The following is a 20,238-nucleotide window of genomic DNA, read 5'->3' as shown; positions in this document are numbered from 1 at the left end:
CTGGGGCTGGCAGCACGTGGGCGCCGGGCTGTTACATAAGGATCTTGACACACTGCAGCACGCTGGGCACCTTGGGCAGGCGTGGGCGGGCAGCTCCCGGCACCGTGGGGCTGGGGATTGGCGTCAGAAGCGTTTCTGGGCGCTGGCTGGGACCCCTGCGAGGCAGAAATGGTGGGGCTGTCTCCTGCCAATGGCGAGCTGGCCCTGCAGTGCAAAGCCAGCCCATTTCCAATCAGCCCTATTTACCGGTTGCCCTCTCTGTGCCAGGCATAGGGGCCCTGTTGGCACGGAGCTCCTGGTTCAGTGGGGGCAAGTATCAATATAGCCAGTGTGAGAGGTACCCTGGCAGGAGACATATCAGGGCTGTGAGCTCAGACCAGGGGCAGTGTGGGGGGGGGCGTGCAGGAACCTGACCCAGACTCAGGGAATCAGGGAGGGCTTCTTGTAGGAGGTGACAGATGCACCCAGACCTGAAGGATAACAAAAGTTTAAACTGGGGCCAGGGCACCCGGTGGAAACATGCAGGGGAGCAAGAGTCAACTAAGTCCTGGAGGGAGGCAAGGGGCACGGCGCCCAGGAACTGAAGGTTTCCATGGACACCGAGAGGTCTCAGGTAACCCATCCAGCCTGAGAGCCAGACTGCCGGGCCCGCCAGGGCAGGAGAGGTGAGGAGGGCGGGCCCTGCCCTCGGGGGCCTGTGGCATGAGGGGCGTTAGCTGGTTAGATAACTGCCCCAGGCCTTGGTTCCCCCATCTGAGAAAGGAGAGCTTGTGAGCGCTCATCTCCAAGTCCTGTCTCTGCCCAGGGCTTGGCTGTTCCTGTCACTGTTCCTGAGGAAGGTGCCTTTCTCATCTGACTGGATTTGGGGTGTGTTTTATTAATAGCATGTTTGTTGGCGGTCTGCCCCGTGAGGACAGGGCCTTGTCCCCCTCACTGCTCTGTCCCCAGTGCCTCTCCAGCCCGGGCCACGCACCCAGGGGGGCTGGGCAGGTGTTTGTTGACCGACTGACTGACCACCCATGTTCTCGCTCACAGCCGGGCCATTCTCCAGGACGTGCTCGATGCAGACCTGAGCAATGAGGCCTTCCCGCTCTTCACTCACAAGCTGGTGAGAGCCGCCGGGCACCTGGTAGGTACCACCTGGCCGCTGTCCCCTGGGCTGTAGGGGGCAGCAGCTGCAAGGGGACAAACCCGGGGCTTGGGAGTCGTGTGCCCTTGGGCACGTCTGTGGACCTCCCTGGACCCTGGTTTCCTACTGTGAAGTGGGGACCACATGTCCTGCCCACAGGCTGTTAGGGCCTCAGGCGAGGAACGGGGCTCAAAGTCGGGTATCACCCGTGCCCCACCCAGTGTCTGGTGCACGCTGAGGGGCGCAGTCCCGAGCTTCTGCCGCCCCCAGGGTCCCCTCCTCAGAGGCAAGGGCACGCCCTCCCAGATCAGGGCATTTCCTGCACCTCCTTGGAGATGACAGCGCTGGGGCCAGCCAAGCAATTCCGCTGCTCCAGAGGTCTGCACGTCCTGAGGAGGCGGCCGGTCCTCTGGAGTGTTCCCCCTTCCCAGCCCCCTGCATTGCGGGAGAGGGGAGGGGCTGCTCGGGGTGCACCGCCAGGCCCCGGGGAGCACCTCCTGCCCATCCCCCAGCTCCAGAAGGTCGGGTGTCAGGACCGGAAGCTTCTGAGACCGTGGACAGTATCAGGGCTGCAGCGGGCTCAATGTCCTCAGAGACCCTGGGGCCGGGGTCCCGGGTCCAGGTCTGGTCAGGCCCTACTCCTGGGCCGTGGTGTCCTTTTTGGAAAATGAGCATCATGATCTCCACCCTGACTTCCCGAGGGCAGGGTGAGGAACAGGCGGTCAGAGTAACCTCAGCCGCTGTCAGCCGAGGGCTCGCAAGGCACCAGGCACTATTCAACGCATGTGACTCATGAGTACTGTCCCACTTAACACTCATGGCAGCGTGGAAGGTCCTAGCATGGGCTTCTCAGCCTCAGCACTATCGATGACATTTTGGAACAGATATTCTGGTGGGGTAGGGGGCGCATCCCGGGCATCGCAGTGTGTGGAGCAGTGCCCCTGGCCTTCACCCACTTGATGCCAGGAGCACCCCCAGATGTGACAACCAAAAATGTGTCCAGACGTGACCACGCGTCCCCAGAGGCAGAACTGCCATGGCAGGGGAGGAGGTGCTGCTCTGTGATTGCCCTGTTAGCAGGTGTGCAGTCACAGCCAGGTGCATTGAACGAGGTCTTACAGCAGCTCCCGATGTAGGAAATGTTACCCCCAGGACGGATGTTTCCCTGAATTGAGCTCAGAGAAGTTGGATGGACTGCCCAGGCCCCCCCCCAGCTAATGAAACATAAAAAGTGCATGAATATGTGTCAGTAACACGGAGGTGGCCTTAAGGAGGGGCTGGGTGGACAGACAGCCGGAGTTGGGGGCACTTTCCCCCCTTCTACTTCCTTCATGTTCCTCTGGGGGGTTTTGGGGGGAAAGTGCTAAGGGATGTTTGTGAACCTGGCCTGCAGAGGGGCTGGAGGTCGGAGGAATCTGGGTCCCGTTAGCAAGTAAACAATGTTTCAATGACATCAGAAAGGAGGCTGCCAGGAGAAACCAGATAAAAGCAGCTCTGCAGAGCTGAGGAGCGCTGGCCCGGCTCTGGTCTGCCTTCCCTCTCTGGGGGCTGTGCTGGGGGGCAGGAAACTGGGGATGTCTCTGTCTAGCTTGCTTCCTGCCTGCTTGGTGCAAAGCTGCCTGCCGGGACCAGAGAGGGCGTGCGTTTTGAGAGAATGGCACAGCTCCACCCCAGGCCACAGTGGCATCTGGCCTGCGCCGACTGCAGCTCTGGCCCTCTCGGCCCCCATGGGGTCCGTGCAGCGCCCAGCCCCATCTGGGGCAGCATTCTGACTTGTGAAGTGGGAGGGGGAGCTGGGAGCTTGGCGTTGGCTCAGCCCGTGTGCGGTTCTGGGGTTTGTGTGGGAGAAGACCAGGGGGGAGCGCTTCCCCTGCCAGCCAAGGATCGCTCCAGCGAGGCACCTGGGCCTTAGTCTTGGACAGTGGGCTGCAATGGGGGCTGGCCCTTTCCGGCCCTGGCTGCCGCCCCAGGCCTGGCCCACGGCCGTCTGGCTGCACCTTGGCCTCCAGGAGCCGGGCTGGGCCAGGGCTCTGGCCGGTGGAAGCAGAGGCCGGACTCCAGGATGAACTCCTGCATGGGGTAACAGGCACAGGTCGGGGGCCACAGGGTGGGAGACATGGGGTGCAGTATACACACAGGCTGCTTCTCTCCACCGCCTCCTCTGGAACTGGCTTACTGGTTTAGTCAAAAGCACCTTATTGCTCGTTTCTCTGTTTCCAACCACAGTACACAGTGTGCAGGGCCTGGGTGCAGACCTCACCACTGACATGACCCCTTTGGGCGTGACCCTTGACCTTTCTGAGTCTTCCCTTTCTCACCTGCCACAGAGTCTGCCTGAAGAGTTGATGGGCTGTTTCACTATAAATAGGGAATATTAGTAAAATAAGAACAAACAAAACCCCCTCTAATTCCACCAGAGAGAAAGCCAAGGTTGACAGTGTATTTCCTTCCATCTTCTTTCCCTAATCTCTGCCTGTACATTTTAAAACAGAAGCAAGATCATCCAATATACATAGTTTGCACATTCGGCTTTATTCTCTTACTAAGTTGTTGTGATAGCTTTCCTGTTCCTTGAAATACTGTCTGAGAACCACTTTGAACGTCGTGTCATCCTCTCCTTAAGCAGGACATTTGGTTGGGCTGTTTTTTCTCCTGGGAATAGCCCTGTGATGGGCTTCCCTCGATGGTGGGCCTTTTATGACTCTGATTATTGACCTGTGACACGTTCCTCAGAACCAGAACCCAGAGACAGAGGCGTCCCAGGGACGTGGTCTCAGCCTTCCTGGCCGTTCAGCAGTCATTTGGTATTTTCTGTCCCCTAGGCCTTTGGGGCAGGGTCAGGGAGAAGCACAGAGCTTTCCAAGGCCAGTCGCTACCTAAGGGATTTGGCCCATCGGCTCATATGCGGCCAATTTGGATGCCCAGCTGAGTTCTAGCATCCCTCCTAAACTGAAGGTTCTATCCCAATGCTGAGCTCCCTAGCACTCTCCCTAGAATTAATTCTGGACATGTTGGCTAGGAGCCTGCCCGATCAGGGCTCTGGGATGGAAGACACGGGCCTGGCCCTCCACAGGCTCACAGCCTAGTTGAGGTTGGGGGACGGGAAGGACGCTGCAGCCCTAGCCCAGCCTGCATTAGAGCGAGGGCCTGGGAGGTGAGAGGAGCCGCCCCTGCTCAGCAGCTGACATGGGGGTGAAGAGGGTCCCAGGAAGACGTTCGCAGGAGGAATCCTGTCCTGCCTTGGTGACCACGCCTTCTCCTGAGGGCCCCACAGGCCAGGCTCTGGCTCCTTTGTGCCAATGTTATGGTTTTTGCTGACCTCACAGTGACCCAAGCCACAAGTTCCCAGATGGTCCAAGCCAGGGGCACAAAGGCCTTCCCATCCACTGGCCAGCAAGAGGGATGGGGACGTCAGCTGCCAGCAGGACTTGGGCCATGGGACCTGGGGCTGGCCACTGCCCTGGCCCCCACCCGAGGTGGCCTCACAGGCAGGTGGGGGGGTGGGAACCGGGTCAGCCCAGGATCCGGGGGTCTGGGAGCACCATCACCTCAGTGCCCAGCAGAGCTGGGGGCCAGCAGGCCTGGCTTCTGGTCCTGCCCCGGCCTCTGTGGGACCACCTCTCTGGGTCTCAGTTTCCCCATCTGTAGCACAAAGTTTAGACAATGACCAAAATCTTTTCTGGCCCATCCTGTAAGTCTGTCCAGATATCCTGCATGCTCTCTGGATCCAGGGGGAATTTCATATTCTCCTAAATAATATCAGCATGTGTTGACACCACTTCCATCAATGTTGCGATGCTGGGCCCGGAGCTCGGGGCCAAGTCTTTATGGGAGATAATTGGATGCCAGCCAACCAGATGCAGGAGAGGAATATGTGTGTCTGAGTCATTGGGAAGGCCTCCGGGTCATGAGGGACACGCGGAATGCTGAGGGTCAGAGCCCAGAACCACAGGTCCTGCCCAAGGGTGGGTGAGCAGGACCCCGCCGCTGCCCACAGTGACCTGCACTCACGGCAAATGCACGGGCGGGCGATCATGGCTGAGCAGTGCCACCAGCCAAGCAGTACCCTCAGCGGAGCAGTGCCGTTGTTTTGCAATAATTCTGCGATGCTTGGACCAGCCCCAGGCTTGCAAGATCCTTGCATTCCTAGAGGAAGAGCAGGGGGCGGGAGTTGTCCCCTTGGCAGCCAGCTGAGCGGATGTCCTCAAGGCCAGCGAGGTTCCCAGTGAAAGCCTGCTCCTGGCCTGGTTCCCAGGGGAGACGCAGTGTCTTCCTGACTCAACCAAGGACGGGGACCCCTTCTGAAAGCATAAGGTGCTGGGCTAGAAGCTCATCTTTAGGCAAGGTGATAAAGCGATTTTTTTCTGAAAATTAATTGCAGGTCAAAAGGAAATTGAATTTCTTTTCCTGACTGTGTGTGTCCTTGCTGTGGCACCATTCAGATTCAATTAGTCTGGGATGGAACATTCTCCCACCCCCACGCGTTGTACAGACAGAGGCGGGATGCCCATACCTTCACGGAGCCTGTGTTTGCCAACTGGGTTTTAGCCGTCGCCTAAAAAGTCGCTTTGCACAACTTATGCAAATTCACCTCTGTCCTAGAGAGCCGGGGGTGGTGTGTAGCTGAGAGACATGGTGGCCAAGGCCACTATTCAGGGGTGTCCCGTGGGGGGCAGTGACAGCTTCTTGCCATGAAAGTATAAGGACAAAGTGTGGCTAGAATGAGGTTGGGTGGCTTAGAGGGACTCCCGGGAGTGTGCTTCAGAGATTCTGGAAGCTCCTCCAGGGAAGAACCCCATCCTTTCTCTGCAAGGATGTTCTGATCGTGCAGCCTCTGCCGTTGTCTGTAGGTGCAGACGGGGCCTTTTTCTGGGGGTGGTCCACAGTATTTACCACCTGCTTGGAATCTGTGGCTCTTTTTTTTGACCCTCTGAGACGGCCAAGTTTGTGAAGTGTGGTTTGAGCATCACACCTTTTATTTATTCTGAATCTTTGAAAATTGGTTTCCAATCACCATCCCCCCCCATCACCATCACCACCACCACAACCATCACCATCACCATCACCACCACCATCACCATCACCACCACCACCATCACCACCACCATCACCACCACCACCACCACCATCACCATCACCACCACCACCACCACCACCACCACCACCACAACCATCACCATCACCACCATCACCACCACCACCACCACCATCACCATCATAATCACCATCACCACCACCATCACCACCACCCCCATCATTACCACCACCACCATCACCACCATCATCACCATCACCACCACCACCACAACCATCACCATCACCACCACCACCATCATTATCACCACCATCACCACCATCATCACCATCACCACCACCACCACAACCATCACCATCACCACCACCACCATCATTATCACCACCATCACCACCATCATCACCATCACCAACACCACCACCACCATCACCACCACCACCATCACCACCACCATCACAACCATCACCATCACCACTACCACCATCATTATCACCACCACCACCATCACCAGACCACCTTCACCAGAACTACCAGCACCACCCTAAACTAGCCCACTGGACCAGACTCCTAGGAGAGATTGCACACTCCCACTGCAGGATGTTTTTGGAATCCAGGGTGTCTTGGGATGTCCAGAGGATTTGAAAAATGAAGATCCTTTAAACCTACTGCCAACTGGCTTCTTCCCTCTCCTGTGGATTCAGGGCTCTAGGCCCCTGCAGGGGGCTGCACATACTCTGATCCCTGCCTATACCCTGCCTCGGGAGCCCCTGAGATCCTCACTTATTTAAGGGGTGACTGAGTTTGGACGATGTGCCCGGTGAGTCGGGGGTGCTGATACACACCCAGACTCCCCGGAAACAGGTAAAATCACCACGAGCTAATGTGATTTGAGAGAGCTTGGGCCCATGTCTGTGGGCACATCTGCTCAAGCCTTCCTGTGGTGTCTGCCCAGAGAGGCTACTCCAGGCTTGTTCTGATGTTGCCCGTGGCCAAACATCCCACAGGAGTGACATGGGCGCTCCTGCCTGGGGCACTCGTGTGGCCTTTGATCCAAGCTGGGGTGGGTACCTAGCACTATCCTGATTTCAGTCCTCCCCACGGAGAGCAGGAAGTTCCCTGACGCACCAAACATGGCACCCAGCCCCCAAATCCATTTTACTGAAACCTGAACAGATTCCCTCCGCACAAAAATATTCCAGTGAGTCAGTGTAGGGCAGGGAGGGAGGATCTTATGGTGTTGACTCCTAGCTCTGACTTACTAGCTGTGAGTCCTCCGAGCGTCTTGGGAAGAGCTCGTACCGGCTCGTGAGAGCTGAGGGTTAAATCTGTAGGAAAATTAGCAAGGGGTGCTTAAACCATTGGTAGCTTGAAATCAGCTGTAGTAGGAGTATTTATACCACAGAAAGTGGTAAATGCTACAGAACAACCCCGTGCCCCCCAAGATTTGATTGTTGAACATTTTCTAGGACATCACTGGGCCTTGGGCAAGTGGCTCGACCTCCCTGAGCCCCACTTTCCTTATCTGTAAAATGGGCGTGCCAGTGGCACCCACCTCTCTGAGTAGCTAGCCTCCTGCCTGGGGCTCTATAGTGACAGTTCTGTTGACTGCTCCCATGGGCCGTATGAGCTCTATTGTCAGCCAGGATTTGCAGAAGCAGACTCAGAGGGATGTCAGTCTCCAGGGATGCAACGTTTGTGACTCATTTAAACCCAGTAGGTATGTGGCACCCCAGCCCACGCTCTCAGCCACTGTGGTGCCTGCTCTGGTGGGTGGCTGGCCCTCACCTGCCCTGTGTCAGGTGTGAGTGCCGGGAGGACCAGGCAGCATCCTGAGTGCTATGGAGGGTCCAGAGCCTGGGGGCATGCCAGGGTCCCATGGGATGTTTGAGCACAGGTGTTTGTGGAATGGGTAGCTAGAAGCTTCATCTTGCTGGGCTTGCCATCTGTGTCTGGGGCAGGTGACCCCGTGTGGGACCACAGACATTACTGACCACGCACTGTGTGCAGAGCCCCGGGTTGGGGCTCAGGGGCATCTCGTGACTCGTGTTCCGGATTCCAACCTTGTCCTTCTGGGGAAGATAAGCCTTAAGCCTGCTGCAGCCCAGGCTGATGGGGACGCTGCTCAGCCTCAGGATGGGAAAACTCCCCCACACCACACCCTGCTGACCATCTCATTGCCACCCTAGTGGTCTGAATGAAACAGGCGATGGGCAGAGGGGAGAATCCTCTCACTCTTGGGGACCCGTAGCATCCCGCAGAACTTTCTACAGGGCCCCACATGTCCTGGTGGAGGGGTCTGAAACCCAGAACCTTCCAAAAGGAGAGGGTCCTTGAGCCAATTTGGAATGGAGAAGCACTGCATAGAAGTAAGGACGTTCACCCAGGTGTTTGGGGCTTGGCGGGTCTGCCTCCCCACCCCAGCAAGATCTCTTCTCACTCAGGGGTCCTCTAGGGTCTCCGTTCCACAGCCCAGGAGTCTGAGCCTCCCAGGGGGCCCAGCTGGCAGGTGGCTCTTTCTGGCTTTAGAAGCAATTTCTTCCTTTGTGGGCCAGCCGGCCAGAAGCACAGTGGCCACTGCAAAGATGGGCACTGGCCAAGCCCTGTTGATTCCTGAGTGGTCACCCCAGCTGGGCCAAGCAGAAAAGGGCATTGCTCCCAGCAGGGCCTCACACAAGGTCCTGTTCCAGCATTTATTTGCAGAGCTAAGTTTGTCTGCTGATAACAGGATGCTTGTTGCCCGGGACGCACATGACCAGACCAACTCCTTCTCTACCCTTCAGTTCTTTTGCATATGTACCCAGAAGTGGGATTGCTGGACATATGGTAGTTCTATTTTTAATTTTTTGAGGAATCACCATACTGTTTTTCCTAACAGTTACACTATTTTACATCCCCCCCAACTGTGCCCCAAGGGTTCCAATTCCTTCACATTCTCGCCAACACTGATTATTTTCTGTGTTTTCTTTCAAATAGGAGCCATGCTAATGGGTTTGAAATCATATTTCATTGTGGTTTTCATTTACATTTCCCTAATGTTTAGTGATATTGCCCATCTTTTCATATGCTTGTTGGCCATTTGTATATCATCTTTGGTGAAACGTCTATTCACGTTCTTAATTCATTTCTTAATCAGGTTGTTTTGTTTTTGCTGAGTTGTAGGAGTTCTTAATATAGTCTGGATATTAACCCTTTATCGGATACATGATTTGTAAATGTTTTCTCCCATTCTGTAGGTTGCCTTCTCACTGTTGGCTGTGTCCTTTGATACACAGAAATTTTTACGTTTGCTGGAGTCCCATTTAATTATTTTTGCTTTTTGTTGCCTGTGCTTTTCGTATCATATTCGAGAAATCACTGCCAAGTCCAGTGTCACGAAGTTTTCCTCTATGTTTTCTTCTAGGGGTTTTACAGTCTGAGGTCTCACATTTAGGTCTTTAATCCAGTTTGAGTTAATGTTTATATATGGTGTAAGATAAAGTTCAGTTTTTCCATCACTATTTGTTGAAGAGACTGTCCTTTCCCCACGGAACAGTCTTGGATCCCTTGTTAAGGGTCACTGGGCATTTACATGAGGGTTTATTTCTGGGCTCTCTTTTCTATTCCGTTGATTTGTTTGTCTGATTTTATGCTGTACCACGCTGTTTTGATGTGGTAGCTTTGTAATAACTTTTGAAATCAGGAAGTGAGTCTTTCAGCCTTGTTCTTTTCCAGGATTGTTTGGCTATTTGAGGTCACCCATAAGACTGTTAAGGTGAATTTTTCTATTTCTGCAAAAAAATACCACTGGGATTTTGATAGAGATTGTATTGAATCTGTAGATCGTTTGGGTAGCACTGATATCTTGAGGACATGAGATGTCTTTCCATTTATTTGTGTAATGAAAGAACTTTCATTTCTTTAGGCAATGTTTTATAGTTCTTAGCGTGCAAGTCTTTCACCACCTTAGTCAGGTTTCTTCCTAGGGATTTTATTTTTTTTGATGTGATTGTAAACAGATATTTTTCTAATTCCCTGTTCAGATTGTCCACTGTTAGGGTATAGAAAGGCAGCCAGTTTTGCATGTTGATTTTATATCCTGCAACCTTGCTGACTTGGTTTGTTGGTTCTAACAGTATCGGGGGAGTCTTTGGGGTCTGAAAAGGTTTAAACAAAACCTGGTTTAAGGCCCTTCCTGATGACCTTCCACAATTCTGTGGCCCCGTCCACTGCCCATGGTTCCCAGAGCAGTGTGGGGCTGTTTTGAAGGGGAGTTTGCCTCAGTTTGGGGCTTGCTTCCTAAAGTCCATCCAAGCCCACGTTGACTGTCAGATGACTGTGTACCAGGAACCAGCTTCCCATGAACTTGATGCTCACCCCATTTATCAGATGGGGTCACTGAGGCTGGGAGAGGCCAGCCCGTGGGTCTGGCTGACCCTGAGCCCATGTTGCAGACGTCCTTATTTTCGACCCTTCCCTTCAGTACATGTCCTCTCTCAGAAGAAATGAGACCTCCCCCAACTCCACTGGTTCAGTGGAGAGAAAAACACAAGATGTCTCAAGAACCAATGATGCTGGCAACTTAGAAAGTCACCTAGGAATCCCCAAACCCTTCCCCTCACTTTGCCAGAAAGCACAGGCCTGTCCATCTGTGCCTGTTTTCCCCCTTCACTCAGGAAGTATTAATTCAGCCCGTCTGTGTGCTGGGGTGTGATGGAGACCAGCCAGCCTCCTGGCCTCGCCGGGCTCCTGGGAGCTGGGGAAGGGGCTGGGGGTAGCTCCATCCCACCCGTGAATTCATTCAAGAGCCTGACTTAACTGGGGGGCTGTATGTCTGATAAGACCGGTGATCCTGGGGCCGTGAATGGGTGGTGAGCTTTAAAAATGATTTTTTTCCTGTTCAAAATGAGATTGGCTTTGAGCCCTGAGCTCCTCCGTGGGCTGTCTAAAATTAGAAGCCCGTTGACAAGGCAGGGGAGCAGGGAAATGTCAACAGTACATTTTCTGTGTCAATTTTGAGTTTTTTGAGAGGCCCGGGCAAATGGCAACTCAGAGCAAATTTGTGCTCTTTCAAAACTTCCCAAATCCAGCCCCTCGGTGGCAGTGTGATTGAAGTGTCAGATTTATAAGGCGCTGGTTCCGTGGTCGGCAGAGTGGCCCCCACTCTCCTTCTGCTCAGATATAATCCTGGCAGGAGCTGCACTGGGCAGCCCTTTGGGCTCACAGCAGTAATGGGATCAGGTCCTCCGTCTCCATGAGCTCTGTGACTTGCTGCACCCTCCCTGTCCCTTTTGTGAGCTGGACAGTCCCATGCTTGGGCCTTGCACATGGGGACGTTGAGGGTTCAAGTATTTGCCCGAAGGCTGGAAGCAGCCGCCAGGTGCTGGATGTGTGAGTGACGTGCCACCAAACCAGCCGTGCAGGAAAAGTCAGGCTACCGGGCCAGGCATCCCCCCATCCTGGTTGTGGCCTCCATGTGGCTGCTGGGCCAGTACACAGTGGTGAGGGACACACATGCCCAGAGACCAGCTGTCCCCACGTCAGTGCTGTGTGTGCTCAGGCCAAGCAGGGAGACCCTGTTTCTGTATCATCCCCAGGATGTTTTTCACAGCGGTCCCCATCACCGCGTGGGGTGAGAAGCGTCCGATGAAGTGCTTTGCCCGTGGACACTCCATAAACAGCACTGTCACTTCCGTGGAGTTTGGGGGCCCATGGTCCCTTTCCTGGCCTGTGGGACCCAACCCTCGACAGTGGCTTTCACAGTCAAATGTCCGCAGCCGGATGACAAGGCCCTTCCAGCCCCACCAGCTGGCCTTTCTCTCCTGTTCCCGCCCTCCCAAATCTGCTCCAGCTTCCACTTGCCTGGCAAGCCCATCCGAGACAGCAAACTCTGCTCAAGATTCCAGCCTGGTCCGTCCCTCCCAGCAGAGTCCTTGCTCCCCAGCATGTGCCCACCCAGGGCCTGGTAGCCGTAAAGCTGTCTTGGGCTTCTGGCTAAGTCCTTCTAAGATTCGAGGCCTGGGGGGCAGAGCCTGTGTCTGTCTTCAGATCCCAGCACTTGACCGAGGCCCACGAGACCAGGGGGCGATCAGGATACTCGCCCAATGCCCGGCTGTTCCCCCTCGACGCCTCTCAACCCGCCAATTGCATCCACCGCAGCTCACGAGCCGTGCGGCTGACTCACCATTCTTCTTCGTGGACCCACACCAGAGCTTCCTAAGACAGACAAAGCCAGGCCCCTGACCCCACTTATAGACAGGGAAATCGAGGCCAAAGGGAGGCCAAGAGGCTTGCCCAAGTCACTGCGGTGATTGAATGGTGGCCCCCAAAAGAGACATCTATGTCCCCACCCCGGACCTGGGAATGGGACCTTGGAAATAGGGTCTCTGCAGTTGTGATTAAGGCAAAGGATCTCAGGATGAGACCATCCTGGCTTAGTGTGGGGCTCATCCCAACGGCAAGTATCCTGATGGAGACCAGGAGACACAGACACAGAGGAGAATGAGCCCGAGGTCGGGATGACGCAGCCAGGAGCGCCTGGGGCCTCCAGAGGGAGCGTGGCCCTGCCCACACCTTGCTTTTGGACTTCGGGCCTCCAGAACGGGGAGAGAGCACATTTCTGTGGTTTTAAGTCCCCGGGTTTGTAGTCATTGGTTACAGAGGCCCAAGGGCATTCCTGCAGTCACTTAGGAGAAGAGCTGTGGCCTGGGAACCACATGTCCACTTTCTCCCACCCCCAACAACGACACCCCTTCCTTTTAAAGATTTCCAGGGACTTCCCTGGTGGCGCAGTGGTTAAGAATCCACCTGCCAATGCAGGGGACATGGGTTTGAGCCCTGGTCCGGGCAGATCCCACGTGCCACGGAACAGCTAGGCCCATGCGCCTCAGCTACTGAGCCTGTGCTGTAGAGCCTGCGAGCCACAGCTACTGAGCCTGCGTGCCACAACTACTGAAGCCCGCGCGCCTAGAGCCCGTGCTCTGCAACAAGAGAAGCCACAGCAATGAGAAGCCCGTGCACCGCAAAGAAGAGTAGCCCCCGCTCGCCGCAACTAGAGAAAGCCCGTGCGCAGTAACAAAGACCCAACGCAGCCAAAAATCAATCAATCAATCAACTTATTTAAAAAAACAAAAACATTTCCAGAGTGCTCCTGAGGCCTCTCCTCAGGACCCCCCATTTCTTGGGGCCAGAGGCCAGTGGCCTGGGCCCACGGCCGGCTAATAATGATGACGGTAGGAAGTGTCCACCAGTAAGTGGTGGCTGGACCTTGACTCAGTCGTCTGACCCTGGCCCACGTCTGAGCTGTGACTTGTCCCCCAGGTCCGGGCCATGAGGCTGTCCTTCGTTGGGGAGCTGGGCTGGGAGCTGCACATCCCGAGGTCGTCCTGCCTGCCCGTATACCAGGCTGTGGTGGCAGCAGGGGCCAAGCACGGCCTCGTCAATGCCGGGTACCGGGCCATCGACTCCCTGAGCATCGAGAAAGGTGTGTGCCGGGTCTGGACACCACGGTGGGCTGCCTGAGCCACGTTCACTGGAGGCAGAGAGGCTGTTACCCCCACCTCTGGCCCCGTGATCCTTCCAGGCCCACTGTGCTCCCCCTTCCCCCAACCTTTGCCGTCTCCCCAAATCCCCTTTGCTGCCCACGAACCGGGTCCTCCACGCAGGCCCGGGGATGATGCTGGCATCTCTTGACACCAGCACTCTTGAGGGCAGGGGTGCTCTCCTAGGTAGGGGCGGGCGGGGGCCAGAGCTGGATTTGGATGTAGCACCAAGTTTCCCAGAGAGAGCTGGAGAACTTCGGAGCAGGAAGGGGCCCTCAGTGCTGCCCCTCACAGCCCCCTCCCCAGGGCCCCCAGCCTGACGGCACAGGTGCCGCAGTGCCGATGGGGGCTCGTCCAGGGGACCTACTACGATCGAGGATGCCCCCCGCCCCGGGAGGCCCAGGTCACGGAGTTTCTAGGGTGGGCATGTGGGCTGGCGCGGGCGCCCACGTGCGTCTTGCAAAGGGCGTGTGTCTGCCTCTTCTGGCGCTGACCCCGTCGTCTCCCCACCCAGGCTACCGGCACTGGCACGCCGACCTGCGGCCCGACGACAGCCCCCTGGAAGCGGGTTTGGCCTTCACCTGCAAGCTCAAGTCTGCCATCCCCTTCCTGGGGCGCGAGGCCCTGGAGAAGCAGCGGGCCAAGGGCCTCTGCCGGCGCCTGGTGGGCTTCACCGTGGACGAGTGAGTACCCCTGGGGCCAGGGCTGCCAGAAGTGACTGCTGCAGACAAGCAGGCTTCTGGGTTCCTCCCCTCGAGCTGCCTGGTGTGACGCTCCCCACGGGCCAGGCACCCTCTCCCAGAACTCCCACCGCAGCCCCATTACAGGTGAGGAGGCTGGGTCCATGCCGGGCTTGACTCCGGAGCCAACGCTGCAAACTCAGATCCCGCCAGGGCCGGGCAGGGTGCTGGTCAGCAGGGAGTAAAGAGGGCGGCGCTCATCAGACGCAGATTTTATTTTATTTTATTTTGGCCACGCCATGCACTAGCAGTGTCTTAGTTCCCCAACCAGGGATTGAACCCACGCCCTCGGCAGTGAGTTCGCAGAGTCCTAACCACTGGACCACCAGGGAATTCCCTCAAACACAGACTTTAAAAGTGAAAGGCCCTGGGCTTCCCTGGTGGCGCAGTGGTTGAGAGTCCGCCTGCCGATGCAGGGGACATGGGTTCGTGCCCCGGTCCAGGAAGATCCCACATGCTGCGGAGCGGCTGGGCCCGTGAGCCATGGCCACTGAGCCTGCATGTCTGGAGCCTGTGCTCCACAACAGGAGAGGCCACAGCAGTGAGAGGTCCGTGTACCGCAAAAAAAAAAAAAAAAAAAAAAAAAAAGTGAAAGGCCCTGCCACCCCAAGCCAGCTCTGTGGGAGGCTCCAGACCGCGGGCCTCGAGCTGGCTGCCCGTCACGGTGCTGCCACGTCCCACTGTGTCCTCATTAGAGCCTCCCCACAGCCCGGGAGGGGGGACCGTTGGGGGAAGGGCCAGGCTGGGGCCACCAGCCCCACTTACAGATGGAGACCGTGGGGGCCAAGGGACAGAGTGGCTCTCGCCCGGGCACGTGGCAGAGGCGGAAGGAGAGCCCTGTGGAGGGGCCTGATCCCTTCTCCTCCCCCTCCCCCAGGGCAGCTTTTGAGCGTGTCGCCCTTACGTGCTCGGAGCTGAGCCCACATTGTCCCTGGGTCCCGGGTGCTGGCGCTGGAAGACATAGATGGTGTGACACGGAGTCTGAATAGCAACCGTCTCCAGGGCGGCGGGCGTCTCTGGGCTTCGTTGATTTGGAGCTGACAGCCAGCCGTCAAGGGTGCCACTTCTCCCAGATTTGGAACCTTCAGAGCAAGTGTTGAGAGTGCCCAGGGGAGGGGGGCGGAGAGAGAGCGGAGCTGGGGGTTGTCATCGTCCTGCGGCTTCTCCCTGGGTTCCCATCAGGCCGCCTCTCCGCCTGATTCCTTGTCCATCTCCCGGGGAGCAGCTCAGGTCTGGTTTGGGGTGCAGATAGAGCAGGGGTCCGCCGAGGCCTTCTGCTGCCTGGCCCTCCAGGAAGCGCCCGCAACTTCAGACAGCACCGGCCACAGCCTGGCTCTCCCCACTTGTGGGTTCCCTGCCGGGCTGCAGAATCCACCCAATGCCGTGGCCTGGCCGGTCCCAGGCCTGAGGAGAGACCCGGCCCGGGCGCCAGCTGGGGAGTCACAGAGAACTCCCGCTGCTTTTGCTCTGGGGCCCTGGGCGAGGCAGGTGGCCTCTCTGAGGCTGTCCCCTCCCATGGACGTGGCGCCCCAGTAGGACTGGGTGAGACCAAAGGAGATAAGAACGTGCTTACAAAGCCTCCTTCCATCCCACCTTCATCCACTGGACCCGTGGGGCCCAGACCTTTTCCTCCTGGTCTCTGAACTGGGCAGCACCCCAGACCCTGTGCAGGCTCTTTTCCTCAGTGTAGGGTTCACCCAGTTCCAGTTACCGTAACTAGGCCCAGCTGTGCCCCACTCGCCGCCGGGCATGGTCCTCAGCACCCGCCCCGGGGACCCACGGGGCCATGCGGCACTTGCTGCCTCCCCAGGGCCCAGCACAGTCCTCGCAGGTGCAATTCACAGGAGGGGCACGTCTGCCAAGATCTGCACCAGACGATCCGGTGCTGGCGTTTCTGTGACTGTAGTTTAATCTTCTCTTGGTTTTCTAGTTTGAAGTTTCAAAACTTTTACAGCGAGCGTTGTACCTTATGTATACAGAAAAGCACTTTTTTTTTTTTTTTTTTTTTTGCGGTATGCGGGCCTCTCACTGTTGTGGCCCCTCCCGTTGCGGAGCACAGGCTCCGGACGCGCAGGCTCAGCGGCCATGGCTCACGGGCCCAGCCGCTCCGCGGCATATGGGATCCTCCCAGACCGGGGCACGAACCCATATCCCCTGCATCGGCAGGCGGACTCTCAACCACTTGCGCCACCAGGGAGGCCCAGAAAAGCACTTTTAATAGATGATGCAGCGCACTGTAGAAAAAGGAGACCCATCAGAGTAAAACAAGTCATAGGACAGTTTTTTAAAATATTATTATTATTATTAATTTTTTTTTTTTTTGCGGTACGCAGGCCTCTCACTGTTGTGGCCTCTCCCGTTGTGGAGCACAGGCTCCGGACGCGCAGGCTCAGCGGCCATGGCTCACGGGCCCAGCCGCTACGCTGCATGTAGGATCTTCCCGGACCGGGGCACGAACCCGTGTCTCCTGCATCGGCAGGCGGACTCCAACCACTGTGCCACCAGGGAAGCCCCGTATGACAGTTTTAAACTGATCAGAAGTCAAATGGAAAAGAAATCTCAAGATGGGCCTCTTCCAAATCTGTGGGGCCTGTCCCTAGAGACACGAAAGTCAGATCCTGTTTTTGGTGTTTTCTGTTCATTCATTTATTTGCTCGGATCCTGTGCCATGGCATCCCCGGGGGCCCGGCGCTGGGCACAGGGGCTCATAGCAGACCAGCCCTGCGGCGTGGAGCCCGTGGTCTGGCGGGCGCGGCCCCTCTCTCCTCGACCAGGCAAAGCATGGGAGTTTCCCCTCCGGGGGCTCTGGGGTCCCAGCCGTCTATTGCTTCTTCCAGGAAAGTGCCCATGTTCGGCCTGGAGGCCATCTGGAGAAACGGCCAGGTGGTGGGCCACGTCCGGAGGGCCGACTTTGGGTTCACCATCGACAAGACTCTGGCCTATGGCTACATCCGGGACCCCAGCGGCGGGCCGGTGAGTCCCACTCCCCAGCACTGCCACCGGGAGCCCCGGGTCCTCTCAGGCTCCACACCAGCACCCCTGCCCCGCACCTTGAGTGTGCTGGGCGTGCAGGGGACCAGAGCACAGTGAGGTGACTGACTGATGGGGCTGTGTCCCTGGGCAGAGTCGGAGCTCCTTCCAGATTTTCTCTCTGAAAGAATCTGATTTTGGAAGCTCCAAGCTTCTCCTGGTCAGGAAGAGGCTCTGGGCCGGACTAATGCCCGCTGCTCCCTGGAGCTGGAGACCCCGTGTGCGTGCAAATGGTTGTGTGCACACACATCAGTGTACACACGCATATACCCGCATGTGCGCACACGTACTGGCACACGTGCACACAGACACACGCGCGCAGTCACATTTGGGAAACTTGGCAATGAGACAGAAGGGGCAGCTTGTTCTGGGTGGAGAAAATCTAAACATATTGCCCAAACAATCATTTGTAAACCCAAATAATCCCCCACCGAGCACGGATGCCGCCGTCCGTACTGGCGGGGGAGTGAGGGCAGAGGCAGGGCCCGTAGAGGGCCCCCAGGGGTCTGAGCCCCGGGAGGGGTGCGAAGCTCATGCCGGGCTGGCTGGGTGGTGTGACGCGAGTGGTGGGGCGAGCTCATTGTCATCGGTGGCACCTTTATGGCTTCACCTGCTTGCTTCCCTGGAGTCGTGCACCAGCCCCCTGACGGCAGAGAAAGAGGCCCCAAGAGGCTCTGACGTCAGGGCAGGGATGCCCATCCAGCTGGGCCTTCCGGCCTCCCCTGCCCTGACAGTCTCTGGGCTGCAGCCCCCCACCTCCCCCCACTGAGGCTCCAGGTTGGGGGAGGTACTTGGAAGCAGCAGCATGGAGCGGGCAGGAGAAGAGAGTCAGACCAGCCCTGGCAGAGGTGCAGGGGTGGGCCAGGCCTGCTGGCAGACCCAAGCGGGGAGGGGCCAGGCTGCGGTGGTGTCTGAGCAGGCTGCATCCGCAGTGGGCTGGGAGGCTCAGGACACAGGCTCGGCCTCAGTAGCTTTGGCGCTCTGCCCTGGACTGGACTGGCGACCTTGGACAAGGGCATCTCTCTGAGTCTCGGTTTCCTCATCTGTAAAATGGGGACATTATTCCCACCTGCCTCACAGGGCTGTCTAAAGATCTTTGCTCTGAGTGGAGCCTTAATAAGCACAGTTGTGATGAAGGGCTTGCCATGGCTGGTGATGACGTTTTGCGGTGACAAAGGACTCTCTGACACCCCAGATATGGAGCCCTGGGTCCCAGCTGAAGCTCTGTGTCCATTTGCCCCATGCAAGGGTAGGGGTGGGTGCAGGCCTAGTCACCTCTTCTTTCAAAGAACAATAGTTCTTGCTTTTTCTGCTTGGTCAGGTTGGCTTTCTAATTAACGTGACCGAGGAAGGAACACTTATACCTACCCAGACAGGTGGCCCAGGGTACCCGGGTTTGACCAGTGCAGGGCCAGGGCCGGCTCAGGCTGGCTTGTAAGAGCCAACTGTGTCCACCTCTTCCCAACCCCGCCATCAGGGATGTCCAGTGTGTTTATACCATGGAAATGGGCAAATGCCACAATCAGGCCTCCCCCATCCCCCAACCCTTTCCCCTCCCTTGAGAGCTGGTTGTTAAACATTTACCAGCACAGCAGCAGGGTAACCAAGACTCCTTTGTAAAATAGGAAAACTGCCCTTGAAAGGAAAGGCTCTGGACGTGGGGGCAGAATTGGTGGCCTCCGGGGTGTTTATTAGTAAGGACTACGCCCCAGCTCTGGGCAAGCCAGTCCTTCAGATGTCTGAAGGCACCAGTGGTCTCTGCCACCTGCCTCTGGGCCCAGTGCGGGCAGCGTGGAGCTTTGAGCCCGGCCAGTGCCCACCACGGCTCAGAAGCCTGGTCTAGAAGCCGCTTCATTCCAACACTGCAGTCACGTAAAAAGCCTCGTCTGTTTGGGGTATTTTTTCCATCCAACCCTGAGCTGCCGAGAGAGGTCATTTAACGACCCGAGCAGAACCCCTCCACGAGGCCCGGCCCTGGGTGTATTCTCTGCACCAGGAGAACAGGATCCCGCGCTGGGCCAGCCCACCCCGCCTCTGCCCGCCACTGCCCTGCGTGTCCAGGTCATGCTCTGGTTCCCAGGGACCTGCAGTTCCAGGGTGGAGGGGTGCTGCCCTGCGGGAGAAATCTCACTGACTGCCAGACCCAGCTCTGCTGGACCCCAGGTGGTCAAATCCAGCTCGGGCACGCAGGGACACGGAATCTACCTGCTCAGGGCAGCTCCTCGGCTCAGGGAAGACCCTCAGCACGGCGATGGGTTTGCCCGCAGGAGGGACGTGAGGCCGAGACAGCTGGCCCCGTCCCAAGAGGCAGGTAGCGTGAGCCCAGCACCCACTGGGTGACGAGTGACCGAGGCCCCTCCTCTTCGGCTACTAGGTCTCGCTGGACTTCGTGAAGAGTGGAGAGTACGCCCTGGAGAGGATGGGGGTGACCTACCCGGCCCAGGCTCACCTCAAGTCTCCCTTCGATCCCGACAACAAGAGGATGAAGGGAATCTACTGAGGGGCCGGGGGCAGGGCCTCAGCCGGTCCGGAGGCCAGCGGACCCTGGCCAGAGCTTGGGCTCCCCCTGCCCTCAGCCGAGGCCTGCGAACCATCCCCCCCAAACAGATGCAAACTGAGAGGGTGGAAAGAGGACCCAGAAGGCCCGTTCTGTGGTCACTGACCAAAGGGTGGTCTCGAGTTTACCCACACCCTAAAAAAGCCACCCATAACCCCTTAGGCTCAGGGACCACGCCTGTAGCCCTTGAGAGCTTCTGCGAAAGCGCTTAGGAAACACTCGATAAGGCC

General features: G+C 57.2%; 1 protein-coding gene across 1 annotated transcript in view; it reads left to right on the top strand.

Moving 5' to 3' along the window:
- SARDH (sarcosine dehydrogenase) overlaps positions 1 to 19,951 on the top strand; it is a 61,296-nt gene extending 41,345 nt beyond the window's left edge. Inside the window, exons 16-20 of the mRNA XM_060101530.1 lie at positions 1,036 to 1,129; positions 13,461 to 13,623; positions 14,196 to 14,364; positions 17,259 to 17,394; positions 19,826 to 19,951. Coding sequence (XP_059957513.1) covers positions 1,036 to 1,129; positions 13,461 to 13,623; positions 14,196 to 14,364; positions 17,259 to 17,394; positions 19,826 to 19,951 — 688 coding nt within the window. The remainder of the gene's footprint in view (positions 1 to 1,035; positions 1,130 to 13,460; positions 13,624 to 14,195; positions 14,365 to 17,258; positions 17,395 to 19,825) is intronic.
- Positions 19,952 to 20,238: the final 287 nt, after the last annotated feature.

This window comes from Mesoplodon densirostris, chromosome 6 (assembly GCF_025265405.1).
Source record: "Mesoplodon densirostris isolate mMesDen1 chromosome 6, mMesDen1 primary haplotype, whole genome shotgun sequence".
In the NCBI taxonomy this organism is placed as follows: domain Eukaryota; kingdom Metazoa; phylum Chordata; class Mammalia; order Artiodactyla; family Ziphiidae; genus Mesoplodon; species Mesoplodon densirostris.
This window is presented reverse-complemented; position numbering and strand designations above follow the sequence as displayed.